Source organism: Pterocles gutturalis, unplaced genomic scaffold (assembly GCF_000699245.1).
Source record: "Pterocles gutturalis isolate BGI_N339 unplaced genomic scaffold, ASM69924v1 scaffold52797, whole genome shotgun sequence".
In the NCBI taxonomy this organism is placed as follows: Eukaryota; Metazoa; Chordata; class Aves; order Pterocliformes; family Pteroclidae; genus Pterocles; species Pterocles gutturalis.
Window position 1 is genome coordinate 9831 of NW_010114826.1, and position 17194 is coordinate 27024.

A 17194-nucleotide genomic window follows, 5' to 3' on the forward strand; every position below is an offset into this window, starting at 1 on the left:
CCTGGGTAAAGTACCATAGCATGACACATCTTGATAACTGGAAGAACAGTCAGATATATCTAGATGACTTTCAGACCAACCCTAAGAAACAAAAATGCATAAGTGTGCATGCTGATACAGGCAAACATGGAAAAATCAATAGGTAAACCCAAAGGTAGTTTAAAAAAAAACAACAACAACTTAAGGAACGTCAAGTTACTGAGTTCAAGACAATTTTGTCTCACACAGATGGATTATTTAGAAGCTAAATAATCTTCAGTGAAGTACATTAAGTTTTACTATAAATTCTTCCTTCTTAAATATTAGTTTCTACAGTTCTAATATGAGGAGCAGAGAATGACCAGAAGGTGTAATTCATAATATGTAATCAGAGCAACATTTTGTAGATACATTATGTAAACAGAAAGGTAAGAATATGTTTTCCTATTTTTTTTTCCAATTCTCAAATACATCTTGCTTTGAAGAGGGAAAAAATCTGAGAATGTGCCCCATTTTTTTTTCAGAGCTTCACATTTACAAACCTTTTCATCTTCATCACAGGCAGAAAGATCTAGACGGCTACAGGAAACCTACAAAACACCAGAAGGCAGAATGACAAAATGCTCATATTTTCTTATAAAGTATAATACCTTGAGGAGACACTGTGATCACTTAGTCCTAACAACTTTAGTGTTATGTCTTTTCAGGTAAGGTTACTTACAAGGACAGCTACGTTTAAAATGCACACAGAATGGAAACCATCCTTTACACTATGAAAAAAGCTAAAGGGACTCTGAAGCAAAAGTAAGCTGAATCAGGGCAGTCATCACCCTAAACTACTTCCAAAACTCTTATAAAAGAGGATTTTAGACCAACTCTCCCACTTTCCTGTCAACTTTGTCATCCGCCAGGAGGAACAGTTGTGGGGAGGAGTTTCTGTTAAATGACCAACCCACTTTCACTCATGGCAACTTTTCTACAGGTTAGTTAGTCCTAACTCAGAATAATTATTATGATCACACATCAGCACAGACACCACCCCCCTGCCCACTTAGTACTAATTTACCAGAGGATAAAGGGTCCTTACATTGTGGACATTTGGAGTGCTGATGCTCCTGCGGACGTTTCTCGCTTTGGTGGAGAATGCCTCTTTGACTGTGACTGCCTGCATAAAGAAATAATTACACTAAAATAGTGCTGCTATCAAAGCTAGAGAATGCCACGGTCTCCTCATGAGAAATAATCAAGCAGAGACTTTTTTTCAGTGTGGCTAACGACAGCAAAAAGGGCTTGCATTTACAAATCTTAATTTGTACACACAGCCACCAAAATCTGTTTCTGAAATTCATGCTTTGGTTTTCGCCTGTTCAGGTTCCAAGTAGTACACCACTGCCAGCTACAGTCACTAGACTCACCCCTGTTGGAATTCTGTATTTCGCAGAAATAACTTAGTCTTACATTTATCCATCCAACGTTCTCCAAAAAACCCAAACTAAAAAACAAGCAACACTTAATATTTTTAAAAGATCAATCATCTCCACTGGAATTCTCATCATGCAGTTCAAAAGGTGCAAGAAGTGCCTTCTCCTTGCCTGTCTTAGTCGTTCAAGGCTCAAAATGTTCTCCACTTGCAACACGCCACGTGTGTATTTTTCAATGTACGTTTCACCATCGGATGTGCCCTCATTCTCACTCCTTGCAGCCATCAGCGCTAAGGTCTCGCGATCCTCAATTTCTTCTGTAGCCTAAATCACAAGTTACACTACTGAAGTTTTTAAAAATTAAAGCTTATTGGTTTTACTATATTGATTAACTTAGACCATCTCAATCCAGAAATTAATTTAAACAGATAGTCATTAACTTCATCAATAATCCTAATTATCATCAGTGACCCAGGACTTCTCAATACAGATGCAAATGAAGCTGAGCTAAGAAGCAGTCATGCTTGGGAGAAGTTTTATACATTTATTGTAGTTCATATACTTCTAGGAATAATGCACATATAACCTAAAATTGCATATGTTAAGGATTAATTAATAACAATTTCCTAGGCAAGTAAATGCAACTTCCTTCCCAAATCTTAGATACTCTGTGTGATTTCCCCAGAGTTTAAAATTTAAGTACTACTGCACAAAAGTGACAATTATATGGCAACAAGACTATTTATGATTTTATTTGTCCATTTTGTTTATCTTTTAAAATGAATTCCATAGTACATTTACAATTTGCACAAGCTTTTTATATCAAAAGCAATTTATATTCCTGTGAACTCATTTACTCAGCTATTCCTTTTTCACTGACCTGAACATCCCTCTGAGTACCCTCTATATTTTCTCTGAAGACACCAATGTGATTTCAAAAACAGCTCTACAACAACTCAGGTAAACACAAGAGAAGAGAAAATTAAATCTCCACAGTTTTCAACTGTTTGAAGATAAAGATGATCTCACCACTGAACTTCAAGATATAGACTGCCTCCTACTAGCAAAGCAGGACATTTATTTCCCAATCAGTATCACCCAATGCATAGGTCATTCAGTTCTTCAGTGAATTTACCAGAAAAATATGGTATAATTTACCTTTGGTATATTGGATACTATTTCATAGGTCACTCCACAGGCATAATATATATTTTTCAAGGATATTCTCCTTTTCAGGCTCTGGGTAAAACTCTAGAAACAAAGTAATTTCCAATTATTGTTTTGACAATGATCATTTATGACGTTCTAAGAAATAAAAAGCTGCAATGCAAAAATGTAGTTGACCACAACAGCACATTTTTTAGGACCCTAATTTAGAAAGTTCCTTTTTAGCATTAATTGTCCTTTAAGTAGTCTTTATAACCCTGTGCTCACCATACGATGCTGCTAAGTTCAATTGGTAACATATTGCTCCTTTTTTGCACTGATGCTCTATCCTCATGCAGTAACTTGTAACAGAGAAACTGTGGCTGTAAGAAGTCTCTAATGTACAGATACCAGCATTTCTTATTTCTGTCAGCCACCTGTTAAACAGGCAGAAAATTCCTTTTGCAATAGCTCTGCTTTCTAACCATAACTGAAATAGCAATGAGAGTTTTCGCTGTCGTAATCACAAGCTTAGCATGCTTCACTGTCAGGTTATTCAGCCCTTACATCAGTTAACTTTCATCTAATAAGGAATTTTAGACAAACAAAACTAGCAAAGGACAATATGCCAAATACAAACAGGCATGGAATTCAGCTGCGTGGCAAGTTGCTTAGTAGCACAACAGCTGTTTTTTGTGCTCCTCCTCCCATTACACTGCAAAATCTGAAGCAATTCTGAAACACATTCTTGGTCTCACTCATCTTGGAAACAGACAGAAACGTAACTTCAGAGAGCACCTCATTGTCTAGACCCACGAAGCAGCAAAGCAAGGGGAACAACCACCACTCTCGTGGCCAAAGTAAACTCCTTATCCGAGACCATCACGTAAAACTAGGTAGAGAACATATACATCTGGGTAGTGGTGGGAAACAAGCCTAGTTTGTAATTACCAGAGAAAGTAGCAAAGCGAAAGAAAAAAGATATATTGTGTTTACACTGAACATCTGAAGGTCCCAAAGACACTTTCAGGAACAGAGGGACTACAGCGACCCTCTCTTAGATAAGCTACTGCAAACTTCTCAAAATCAAAGAACATTTCAAGTTAGATAGATGAGGCAGCGAACTCCTTTTTTATTGCAAAAGTAGCACCTGTTACACTTGGAACCAAATCAGGTTGAAAAATGGACAGTTCAAAGGAAGTTCAGCTTCACTGCAACCTATAACAGCCTTTTTCATTTGTCTTTCATAAGAATAGGAGAGACTGAACTTACAACAAAATGAAGTAAGCAGCTAAGACAACATTCATAAAATTAAGGATATCAAACAAAATTCATAATTTAAAATATCCAAAAACTTCTTACCTGCTTGTTATAAATATTGGCTGCAATCCTTTTGCGTAACACCAGTTCCATTGCAGCAGGATGGCTGAGCTGCACAGTGGTCTTCACTATTAAGTAAATCCTCTCATTTTGAGGAGTTACTCTATTCAGGTGCACTGAATCATGGACAGAAGAGTCCCAAGCAGCAGTGGCTGAAACCTATGCAGACAAATGAGACAGAGGAAGGGCAGGGAAATCAAAGATTCAATTACTCTAAGAACAGGTATAATTTGCAGTGATTTAACATGAAGTAAATCAATTCTTTAATGAAAGAAAAATAAGCATCACTGAACAAAATGGGGTCAAACCTCCTTTTCGTAGTACAGAATTTATCAGAAGCATGAAATAGGTGTTAAGATATTGGGGAATGCAACCGTGAGCACAATGCCTGCATTGTGCAAACACTGCTTCAGAAGGAAGTCTTCACAGAGATGGAGGCAGAGAGGAAAGCAGAAGCAAGACTGAAGGAAGAAATCCAAAGCCTATTGCAACTGTATTAAAAGTTTATCAAATTAAATGTCAAATCTTCCATCTGTGTTGGATTAAAGGCCTATACAGAATCAATATGATCCCATCCTGCAGAACGTCTTTTTCCTTCCCTCCTCCTCAACTTCGTCATCCTGTTTATTCTGGAAACAGTCTCTGAGTTGGCACAGAAGGTGCAAGAAATAAGCTAAGAAACTCCAGAATGTATTTGGAACCATTCATTTCCAACAATTCCCAAGCTTTGTATTTAAATAACTAACTGCGTACTATAAAGGAAAAAGTTTTATTTAAACATTAAGCTCTGCCTAGTAGGCACAATAAATAAAGTAGCTTTCTCTGAAGAATCAAGAGCCTGCAGAAGAATGATGATGGGGTGAGGAAAGAAGAAAAAGGGATTTCAAGTCAGGCAGCTGAATTACTCTTTCACCGAGAAGAGCTAAGACTTGTCACCTCTGAATTAAGGCAGAAGGGTTAACAAGTTATTAACCTCTCAAATCTGAAACAAATAGGTTAGAAAATAAAAGGCAGCAGTAGATACAGATGGTCCTTTTAAGACAAAAATACAACACTAGAGATTAAATACATACAAGTAGGAAATAAAACACACAAAGGAAGTGTTAACATAAGCTGCAGTTGTCAAGAAGGAGTCTTGACAACAATTTACCTCATCATCACTGTGTTTTATGATCGGCAGATAAAAGAATGGACTCCCATGCTCCTTTGGTAGTATTGAGTTAACTCCTGATGCATGGGGACCTATAAGTTGTTCATTGGCACTGAGGTCATCAGCTAATGAAACAAATGTGCAAAGAATGAAATAGTTTTATATCAAAGGATATGAATACATAGAGACAAAGTTGTAATATAAAGTTATAATAAAGTCTGACCTATATTTTATAAGACATTTAATTCTAATTAATCTTATTACTGTGTAATATTTTGAAGACAATTTCAGCATATAAAAGAAGGGAAGTAAAACCAGGCTAAGACTCAGACTGAACACATTCTCAAGTAACCTAAATGGAATTCAAAACTACTTGTAGGTATTCATAACATTAATGTACCCAGCCAGAAAATTTCTTATTTATCCACCTGTCAGCCTAACCAGCTTATCTCTGAGTTAAATCACTTCTGATGTATTAGAATCTTTACATTGCGAAAAGCAGTTCTGGCTACATCAGGCTTTTAGCTAAGCAAAAAAAAAAAAAAAGTTGTGCAATGACCCATTAATATCCTGTTTGATCTTCTGTCTGCTAATCTCTGCTTATAATGAAAAAAACATTTCTTGTGAGTGTAAAGGGAAGAGTGTATATAATTTTCCAAACGCAGCTTCTAAAGCAGGTATTAACATGTTGCTGATACAAACATCTCTAGTAGCCCACTGAAGTGCTGGGCGTGACAAGGCCTGTGGATTCTCCTCTGCGTTATGTCCAAGTTTATACTTACAGATTTGTTTCCTAAGCAGTCCTCAAATGTGGTGCTAACTTTAGTCTCTTGTTGCTTACATTTTGTCTGTGTCCTAAGAATATATATAGATAGTCTTCTCACACGTAAAGCAAAGTGTCTTCAAAAGGAAAACACTTAAGATTCTCCTAACAAAACACACGTTACAGTCCTAACACACTCTTCATTAAACCAGCTGTTGAAGCCTCTACAGATAATTATTCCAAAATATGGAATCAGAAGAAAAATCATTTCACAAGCCATATCAGACATTGTAATTGCCAGGACTTGTTTTGATTTCTTAGACATTTCAAATTCATTCTTCCATTTATCAATTTACTGATCCAAACTAATTTCCCACCCTATTCCCTTCCCCACGTTTCTTCATTTGCTATTACAACATACCATTCAAATCAAGGAAGAGGACAGGTATATGTGTTTCCATTCCTGCAGGTGGAATCCTGAAATAAACAAACTACCGTCAACAAGGAAGGCAAGTACCTACCTAAGCTAATTTGGGCAAACAGATCTCCATGCAAGATTCATATTAAATGTAACCAATGACTAAATCTGTCAACATTTTGATGGATCATTTGAACACCTGTGTTGCACAATGTTTCGCTTACCTACACATACAGCTAAAAGTAGTGCTTTACCAAAACTTAATTCACACCCCATAGCACCTTTCAGTTGTTGTGAGGACAACAAGTTCTAAACATCCTGTTCTGTTCTTGTAAAGTTAACTGGTTGTAGTCATACATGAAGGTTAGCAACCTTGCAAAGAAGTGGATACGTACCAGCAAGGCATAGTCTTTACATCAATAAATACACTTTTTGCTCTACTATCACAGCACACTTCAGGTGGATAAGGGAAAAAAATGGTGAGGAAAGATTATCACTACATCATTCACCCAATGCAGAAGAGATATTAAGGACCATCAGAGACATCAGTGTGCACTTGATGAGAGCCATATTTCTTGTCTACACTTTCCCAAATCTAACATGTTTTACTCCTCATTTTTGCCTGTCAGTTCCAATGATCCTACTTAAAATACAAATTTAAATTAAATTAAAGGAGAAAAGAGAACACATCCTTTCAAATCACAATTTCTTCCCCTCCCTTGTCAATGAAGTTATCATGTGTTCTATCATTCATTTTTGAACCACTCTTTTTGAAAAAAAGTCAAAATACAGTCAAACGCTACTCTGCTCTGGTGAGACCGCATCTGGAATATTGTGTCCAGTGCTGTGTCCCTCAGTTCCAGAGGGACAGGGAACTGCTGGAGAGAGTCCAGCGCAGAGCCACCAAGATGATGAAGGGAATGGAGCATCTCCCTGATGAGGAAAGGCTGAGGGAGCTGGGTCTCTTTAGCCTGGAAAAGAGGAGACTGAGGGGTGACCTAATCAATGTTTATAAATATGTAAAGGGTGAGTGTCAGGAGGATGGAGCCAGGCTCTTCTCTGTGACATCCAGTGACAGGACAAGGGGCAATGGGTTCAAGCTGGAACATAGGAGGTTCCACTTGAATATGAGAAAAAACTTCTTCATGGTGAGGGTGACAGAGCACTGGAACAGGCTGCCCAGAGAGGGTGTGGAGTCTCCTTCTCTGGAGACATTCAAAGCCCGCCTGGATGCGTTCCTGTGTGATCTGATCTAGGTGTCCTGCTCCGGCAGGGGGATTGGACTGGATGATCTTTCGAGGTCCCTTCCAATCTACAACATTCTGTGATACAGGATAACTCTCTCAGAATTTTGAAAAAGTGTAAAATACTGTGTTAAATCCAAAGGTGATTTTCAAACTTTGAAAGCCATCTCAAGGCTACTTTATATGATATGTTAACGAAGCAAACCTTTCTTCCATTCAAACCAGCACCTGACCTTCTAGCGTTCTGCCAGCTGAGTGTAATTGGCAGGCAGCATTACAGAAAAATGTAGCTCTAAAAACATCCCCAGATTTTTACCCTGTAGTGTGCAATGTTAATGCAGAAAAAGCTAACTGCTCCATTGTTTTTTCTGAACGTACCAATTTGCAGGGGCACCAGGAATTCCACTGCCTGGTGCTGGAACAAACACCGCATTCCTCTCTTCCGTCAGCCTTACCCACTGTTCAACCAGACGGGCTTCTCGTTCTATATCATCTTCAGATTTTTCTACAGTGAAAAAGATTGATTTTATATATGAGATACACTTTTCGTGGTATAGGGAATAAAGCACTTACGACAGGGACTTTAAGCTTCAAACCTTGTTTATTGCTGATCTTTTGAATCTGCTCATCCAAGTATTCTCTGCGTTTTATCAATGCATCAGACCATCTTTCTCGTACACAGTTTAAATCTTCTTCCTAACATGGAAAGAGAAAAGAAAGCTATTAGGCTATGTGATTAAGATTAAAGGGCAGTGAATTTTGTGATAATTTCATCAGAACTGATATTAAACAGTTTGCATGATGCAGAAGACTTTTTTTCCCCGAACGACATGCACACTGATTAAGTACCTCATCACCCATGAATGGAAGCTTATTTGCTTTCAAGTCTCAGATTCCAACAGGAGGAAAAGAAAATGTCACTGCCTCAGTTGCTGAACAGAATTATACACCATAGGTTAATTACTCACAGAAGTGGGAATCAAACTTTTTAACAGCATATGGAGTAAGAAAAACAGGTATCAGTTGATTGTAAGTTCTCCTTGAAGATTAGACAGGTCAGTAAGCCCTGAAACCTGCATAAAATTCCATTGCTAGCAGCTGCTATCGGTGCAATTAAAAGATTTCTCATGCAAACAAAACCCGTCATGCAATCATGCTTTGTGGTATCACAGAAAATCTGGTTCGTTCTTCTCTGTGATCAGTCAGGAAGCGCATAAACAGCCCGCAAGAAGTTAGTACCTAACTGGTATCTTTGAGGTCGCTGTAAAACCTCATACATTATCTCAAGGGATGTCAGCATTCTCACCTAACTGGTTTTATTTCTAGTTGGCAGCTTTACAGAAGTAAGACTTCCATGCAGAGATCTGTAATGTGTTCTACTTTTTTTAGGCATTTCCTCCTTTGCCCTTCGTTGCCTTTTAAATGATCCTTCTGTTATGCTTTCTAAACTGTGGCTATCCTGTACTTACTTATCACACAAAAAGCCAGGCTCAAGGTTTGTTTTTGTGTAGATTAAAAAAAAAAAAAAATCGCTTCACTAAAGTTTCTGTATTCCCCACATTCGCATCCTCCCCTCTCTCTCCCACTAGCACTTCAGAAAACGGCTCAACTTAAAAGGTTACGATGTTCTCTTTAGAAAATAAACGAAAAACCCTATGCTGTATAATTTGGGTGGGAAAGATGGCCGCAACTGCAGGTGGTTTTTCCTTTCTCTATGGTATCTGCTGGAAACTGTTTTCATTCTCAAAGATCCTAGGCTTTTATTCACATAGCAATTCATGTAGCCAGTTAGGAGAGCTGACTGCTGACTGCTAGAGAAGACAGCACACTGCAAGAAATAGCAGTGTTTTATAGCCCGAGTAGCCTCTTAAATGCACAGCATATATATATATATATTTCAAAGCCACTTTTGCTTGCTGCAGTACATTGGAAAAGTTGCTGGCTATTAGCATTAGCTGTGCCCCATGCCACAGGATTGACAGCAACAGCAGCAATACCTGGTAACTATCCATATCACCACCATCATCCTCCTCCTTCTGGTAGGAGAAAATAAATTTTGTAAAACACAAAAGAACATGCATTTCTCTCAACAGAAACTCACAGAAATACTCCAAAACATGAATTAGAACATTTCTGCCACAAAAAACCCCTCATAAAATGTTAAAACTACAACATTCAAATAACCAAAGTCATATTAACAGGTAAAAACAGATATTTTTTTTTCATTACAGACCATAGCATCTCATCCATTATTCAAGTATTAGTGAATATATTTATTAAAAATTATCACAGAATACAGTGCCAGAAAAAGGACTGAGCAAGCATATTACCAGTCTTCACGTTTTACAGTTTCATCTGTACTTAAGTCTACAATTATTTGTGGTTCTGAATGCAATCTTTCTGACAAAAGGCACCTCGCTTCCCTGGGTGACCCACTCCACTGGCTCTTTGCCATCGCTCTTAAAAGCATGCTTTATTTCCAATATGAATTTACCCAATATCAGTTTGAAGCCATTTATTACTTCTTAAGAACTTTTTTTCCTAAATGAAATAGCCCTTTCACATTCAGCGATGGCTATTTCTGATTCTGATCAAGTACCAGCTCAGTCCTTTTTGAAAAGATAAACAGTATTTTCTCTTATTAATTTTTTTTTCCCCTCTGCTTTTCACCTTCTCAACTTTCACCATTCTTGTAAGGGAGGGAAACTAATGGAACTATGAAACTACTGTTAATCACCTCTACACACAAAGGTGAAAACAATTTCCACATTGCTGCTGTTTTGTGTATACTCAAATAACCTACTTGGCTCTTTATCAGCTATACACTGCATTATAAGAAAAAAAATAAGCACATTTAGCATCATCTACTCACATTATACATATTAGCCTCAAACACACGTAAAACTGCAAAATTATGTATCATATATCAGTGTGTTAAGGTCCCTTGTGCAACTATGTTGGGCTGGCTCTAGAACAGCAAAACAAAACCAAAAAAAATAAAACACACAAAAAAGTAACTGTCTTACCTGGTAGCTGTCCAAGCCCCTCTGCAGTTTGGTTGATCTGACAGTCACACCACCTATAGAGACTGAAAGAATTGCTTCTACCATGAGAGGCAACGTTCCCGATTGTTGTACAGGTTTCACTGTCACCTGAACTCTGCGAGAATGACCCTGAACAGGTAATTGAGAGATAGAAAAATAGAGAGGGAGAGAGAAAAACAGAGAGAATCTAAGAATAAAATTAGTATCAATTTAAGCGTGGATAAGAGTACAAGGAAAATATATGTACCTGCCTAAGCTGAAAAATCCCCCCTGTGTTTACATCTTTTGCCTGATGGAGTTCAACTGCAGTATATTCTCCCATCTCATTCAATTCTTGGATGGAAATCCACATTTCTATTCTTCGAGTTACTTCATTCCACCTAAAAAGACATCCCCACAAAAACCTAATGGTTGCCTCACCAAACTACATTTCATGCACCACAAGTATTAGAAAGCCTTTGGACAACTGACAGAAGCATTCACGTGTAATTTACCTGTCTCTCAGTGTCCTAGTTTTAGCATGAAGAGAATCAACTTCCCAAATAGAGCTGCCGTTGCCAGTACACCTGTGACCCCACACCTCAATAGCAAGAGCTCCTTCTGAAATGAACTCCAGAAACTCCTCTGTGACATTCACCACATAGTCCTGGCAATAAGAAAAACAAATCACATCCAATCAAATGAAATAACTGTATCTCCTCGATGAGTTTGTAAGCACACACCGAACAACTAACTACCTGTGTGGTAAAACCATACAGTTTGGATCTGGTCAAGAAAGCTGTGAAACACATCATCTTAGCAATTCCTGCTTCTGCATACTACAATTTATGCTTTGAAAATCTCCATAAAAACAATGTCACAACTCCAATAATCTTTTTTTAAGTTTCTGAGCTTACCAAACAAGTCTATAAGAAGATGTCATTATATAAACTATAGTTTCCCCCATGCATTACAGATGACATCTGAATTTAAAAGACCACTAATTAAAAGATTTTTTTCACTTTGCTGCATTTCAAAGAGGTGATGAAGTGAAATATTATGGCATTCTAAAGTATAGTCAAAAGTCTTTAGTTATATGACTTGATTTCTTCTTTCTTCCCCCAGTGAAACAAGGTTCAGACTCTAAATAGCTTATCTCAAACATACCACCCTGCTAGTAGCATTATTTCATAATAAAAATAGTTACCTTACAGTGAGAGAAAGTCACTGTAAAATGAGCATCTTTGCTCTGAGGTGAAGGCACATCTGGATCTACCACTGGTGCTGCTACTGTCGACTCACATTGATCCCAAAATGTATATTGACAAAAGACAAAGTTGGAGAGATTAGGTGGCAGGCCAGTTGCTTCTTTTATTTTTACCTGAGGAGACAAAACAGATTTCTCATAAATATGATTGTTTCTTCTTCAGTAGTAAATGGTCCAAAAAACAAGTATTTAATCCAAAATACCAACAGACTAGAAGAATTTTTAAAAGACATCTCCAATTGCTGTCTAAGGATGTCCCTATTTAAGAAATCTATATTGTGCATATACAGAAAAACAAACACAAGGAAAGCAGTTACATGTGTGTAACTAGCCCATCCATGTACATATTTTCTTTGAAGCTGATAAGCTCAACTGGAGAATGAAACACTTAATCACCGAAGAAATCCAGACACTGCCCAGAGATACTACCTTAGATGATTAAACAAACCATAGGAGATGGTTACACGGAAAAACTGTTTCCCTTCAGTGTCTGCCAAAAAGGACAGTTCTTTTAATGTCAGTATTTATTATACAGAACCTGCCTATACTAGAAGCTAATATTAACTACTTTTAGCCACTGGCAACCACAGCCAGTTAGACTGCTCTACACTGAACCAAAACAAGAGAAAAGTGTCTCTTTTCTCTTTAGAGAATTTAAGCAAGCAACAGCCTACACAGCTTAGTACTTTACATCAGATTAACTACATAGTTATAAAGGCCTGAAACTCTTAACTTCACCATGTGTTCTCACTCACCCTGCAGGAGACCTTTTTTGCTCTATGAATAATTTCTCCATTGTTATCCGTTACTTCCAGACTCCCACTCTCACTGGAGTTCTCAGATGAGTCATCTCCTTCTACTACACGTTCTGGGACAGACCCAGTGACTCGCATTACTTCAACATGCAACCGCCCTGCAACCTGGGGCAAGACAAATACTAAGAACCTGTGCACAGGGGACTTAAAGACATGAAGATAGTAAGCATCTAACTCTAGGAGGTGTTCAGAAACAGAACTGAACAGCTCTCAACCAGGAAATGAAAAGCAACAATGTCAAAAAAGAGGAGAAAGGAATAAAAAAAATTATTTGTATGCAGAACTACTAACCTTTTTAATTCACAAACAACAGAAAAGGCACAGTGTCATGACTGTACATCAGAACCTTAATATTCTGGGTTTTGCTTGGTTACCTGCATTGACACTAGGAGCTTTATTCTACTATTTTAGCAGCTGGGCAACTGTAAAAAACTTTTGGAACAAAAATTGGAACACCTTCCCTGTGAGGACAGGCTGAGAGAGTTGGGGTTGTTCAGCCTGGAGAAGAGAAGGTTTCAGGGAGTCCTTATAGTGGCCGTCCAGTACCTGAAGGGGGCTACAGGAGAGATGGGGAGGGACTTTTTACAAGGCCATGCAGTGACAGGGTAATGGATTTAAATTGGAAGACGGTAGATTTAGACCAGATATTAGGAAGAAATTTTTCACTATGAGGGTGGTGAGGCAGTGGCCCAGGGTGCCCAGAGCAGCTGTGGATGCCCCATCCCTGGAGGGGTTCAAGGCCAGGCTGGATGAGGCTTTGGGCAACCTGGGCTAGTGGGAGGTGTCCCTGCCCATGGCAGGGGGGCGGGAACTGGATGGGCTTTAAGGTCCCTTCCAACCCAAACCATTCTGTGATTCTACAATTAAACAGAAAACATACTTAGAAATTTGAAAAACAGTTATTCACTGGGAAACAAGACCCTAGAGATAATTTTCTTGTTAAAACCATTGGTGTACATTCAGTCTCCCAGCAAAGCCCCATGACCCCCCAGGGCTGAGCCCTGACCGCTATGCATGAGGGGGGCCCTTGGCTGTACCTCCCCCTGCTGGCTGATGATGGGCACTGCATACTGCAGCTTCACGTCGTAGAAGAGGCACTCCAGGAACACATTGGCCACGCCGATCAAGTTGTGATTCTCTTGTGCTTCGTAAAAAGGATCGCCTCTTTTGCCAATTAGCTTCCTTATCTGTTTTAAAGATGATAAAAGTTAGCTCAAAAGCTGTAAGTGTGGGGAAAAATAACCACATCGTCTAAGATGATGCCACAAAAATGTAGTCACTTCCCATCTTTTCTGTTTCTTCTTGCTACAAAAGTAGAAAGAGACTAGGAGCATATGACAAAGCTGAAATGAAATATTTGCGATGAGATGTTATACAATCCTTTCTTTACTACGGTAAATAGTAACATAATGACCCACATTTTTTAGTGATGTCAAGACAAACCAGATTTTACCATGAGCGAGTACAATAGCTGCTGATTTCAAAAAGTTTCACCTTACTTTTTCTGCTCTGTTTACTTTTTTTAAATGAAATTCCCAGGTTGAATAGCAGTCTGTCTGCTAGGTACCACTACAAGGGCAAAGGGAAGGTGCAGGATGACTCCCACCTAGGCCTACAAGTGTTCCTACAACAGGTGCTCCCTATCAGCTGCAAGACAGCAAGACATACTTCCATACATACATGCATGCTTCTACCTGGATACTTAGAGGACGTCTTCTAGATCACCAAATCTCACATCTATCTCTTGACAATAAATTCCTAAAGCAAGCTTTTGACAAGTCTCATGCTTATTTCTCAAGTCTAACCTACTACTTAAAACTTTAAGTAAACGCCACTTAGTTTTGATGGGGATACTGATGTAGACCAAGTACCTTCAATTGATGCCTTCACTACTTTAAGGTTGGGGGATATACAAATGAAATTAAAGAATACTTCACATTTTAAGATCAAGTTCCACCCCACTAATGTGTTCTGCACATTGAGTGTATCTAAGCAGCATCCTTGCTAGCTTTGATACTGATCACAATTTAATAATTTTGTTTCTAATGCAGTTTGCTGCTTCCATTCAGAGCTGGTGCCTATCTGCGTGGCATGAGGTAAACACAAGCTCTTAGTGGTATCATGAGTCACTACCTCAGCACAATTATATCTGACCTCAGCATACTTGTATCTGAGAATACAAGCGAGGATAGGACGTAACTGTGCTTTATTCTGCATAGGCATTTTGAATATTTAGTATTAATGACAGTCAGGGGAGGGAGGGGTTGTTTGGGGGTTTTTTGTTTGTTTGTTTTTAAACCACAATACTTTACCCTTTCATACATGAAGTCATTGCACTTTATCTGTATAACATATTAAAAGGGGTTAAAAGAAAACAAAGTCAATATCTGATCCCTTTCAGAAAATATATACAATACCTCAGGAATTTTCTCCTTCCACTCTTGATAGAGATCTCTCATGTCAATCAGTTTGTTCTCTAGTTTCTCAATAGTCCACACTTGAGTACCTTTTCCTTTTCTTCTCACCTGAATAGCAGGCTCGCTTACTATTGCGCCCCTCTAAATCAGAGGAAAAAATAATCACTGCAGGAAAGGTGCATGTAAGTAGTTTAACTCTTCACTCAAATTGCATTCCTAAAAAGGAATAAAATACAGAACATACAGCTTCCCTCTCCGCATGTCAGCCATACTACCTCTGTCCCCAAACCTAGCGGGATCCACATCTCTGAGGCTCCAGACTTCTTTGTCCTTTTCAGACAATTACCATTCACACAGGAACATTAACACTCTCAATCAAATCACTCATGACATGCATATTATCCTAACCGCTATCATTATATTTACGGCAGCACTACAACTAGAAAACTCTTAAGACAAAGAAATTGTAGGCATCTGTAACAAAAACCAGTAATTTTTGCAAACGTAACTAAATGCAGGTTTTACAGCAACAGAACACAAATGTCTGTTCACAAATGGCATGTGCATATGGTGATCATACACGTGAAAGAACAGTAAGAGCCATACTTAACGCTATGTTCCCATTTTTGTTTATAATTATTCACTTTCAATATATTAAACTCAAGGAGCACTCATTTTTCCTATGCATAATCTAACAAAAGTAACACTTTATGGTCTCAAGTTATCTGAATGCTATACAAGCCTATATTTCAGATTAACCATAAAACTACATTTTCCAACATTTGGGCTGTCATTACCTTTTTGTTGGCACTGAGGTTTTCAGCAGGTATCTGAAGTGTTACTTGATAATCTGTTAGTTTACTCATTTCTTCTGCTAAGAAGTTTGCTTCTCTCACCAGTGTATTTGCCTTTACTATCTGCTCTCGAAGTTTAGCCAGGCTCTGTCGAAATAATTCATCCCTGTGGTGCAGAGTAGGTAATGTGAAAAATACAGAGAAACCTATTTCTATTATTGGAAAGTTGCAAACAGAGGAGCTAACAAAGACTCTTCCGAAACATGTTGAAAAAGAAATGCTGTATAGCACTATGTCAGCAAACATGAAACAATGACAGACAATTTTATTGAGGAAAAGCAGTGATCACATATTAAAGAAACATATTACTGTTAAGTCTAGCCCAGTAATGCCCAAGCAAAAGGGCACAGTATTATGGGAGCTGCTACAGCGATGATTTGTTAAAAGCCCTGGAGGCATTGCTAATTTTCAAGAAATGAAATAATTGCAGATGTCTTTTGTCTTTAATCTGGAGTCCTGTTCCACAGAAACTACCAGTCCTAACATGTGAGACTTCATCTAGATAAAACCCCTTTTCCTCAGTCATGATGTTGGAACCTGCAATCACCGCAGGCCACAGCTTTACCTCACAGTTCAGCTCTGCAGTGCTACAGACTCACAGACCTCTCTCCAGATACTTAAGCCATCTCAAGTGTACACATTAAAAAAACATTAAAAATCATAAATCCTAAGTCTTCACTCCCAAAATACCTTTTAAGTAATAGATGTACAGGTTAAAGCTTGTGCACTCCGTATAGTTAACAGTCTCTGGACAAATTCCAAAAAGGTTTCCAAGTCTCGTCTGAGCAAATATGTTCTAACATAACACCTGGCAAACCTGCTATGACACATACTATACCTCCACCTGCAATGCTAAGATACTCTCTCACCTGGGAAACTCGTCTTTAATTTGCCTTTTAAAAGCCCCAAGATTATCCTCTGAGGAAATGCGAAGTCCCCCTTTCTGCCTTTCTTTGTAATCCCAACAGCACTTAATGCATTTCATCATCTTCAGAAAACTCACGAGCAAACTTCAGGTGTTTCAGTGACCAGCACTCCCCTGTATGATTTATTTTTTGTTTTTCCTACTGAAATACAGTACACGCTGTACACATACACTTCTCATCTCTACAAAACACTTCATACTACAAACAAGCATACAAGGAAGAAGCAAATTCATGGGCCTTGCTGCGAATACAGGCAAGTTTGCCTATTTGACTTGATTCAGATAAGCTTAGTTATTTTGTACATCTTTATGGTACAAAACACAAACAACTGTTAACACACCTTTCAGTCACAGAATCACAGGATGGTTTGGTTTGGGAAGGACCTTAAAGA

General features: G+C 38.3%; 1 protein-coding gene across 1 annotated transcript in view; it reads right to left on the reverse strand.

Moving 5' to 3' along the window:
* Nucleotides 1-16865, reverse strand: part of LOC104462810 (kinesin-like protein KIF13A) — a 26552-nt gene extending 9687 nt beyond the window's left edge. The window contains 20 exon segments of the mRNA XM_010074921.1: nucleotides 1-81; nucleotides 522-569; nucleotides 1067-1144; nucleotides 1572-1724; nucleotides 2559-2651; nucleotides 3909-4085; nucleotides 5077-5201; nucleotides 6261-6316; nucleotides 7880-8006; nucleotides 8098-8197; nucleotides 9499-9537; nucleotides 10528-10674; nucleotides 10793-10925; nucleotides 11040-11191; nucleotides 11732-11905; nucleotides 12547-12711; nucleotides 13644-13793; nucleotides 15024-15164; nucleotides 15821-15983; nucleotides 16747-16865. Of these exon segments, the coding sequence (XP_010073223.1) occupies nucleotides 1-81; nucleotides 522-569; nucleotides 1067-1144; nucleotides 1572-1724; nucleotides 2559-2651; nucleotides 3909-4085; nucleotides 5077-5201; nucleotides 6261-6316; nucleotides 7880-8006; nucleotides 8098-8197; nucleotides 9499-9537; nucleotides 10528-10674; nucleotides 10793-10925; nucleotides 11040-11191; nucleotides 11732-11905; nucleotides 12547-12711; nucleotides 13644-13793; nucleotides 15024-15164; nucleotides 15821-15983; nucleotides 16747-16865 (2421 nt within the window).
* Between the last annotated feature and the right edge of the window lie 329 nt (nucleotides 16866-17194).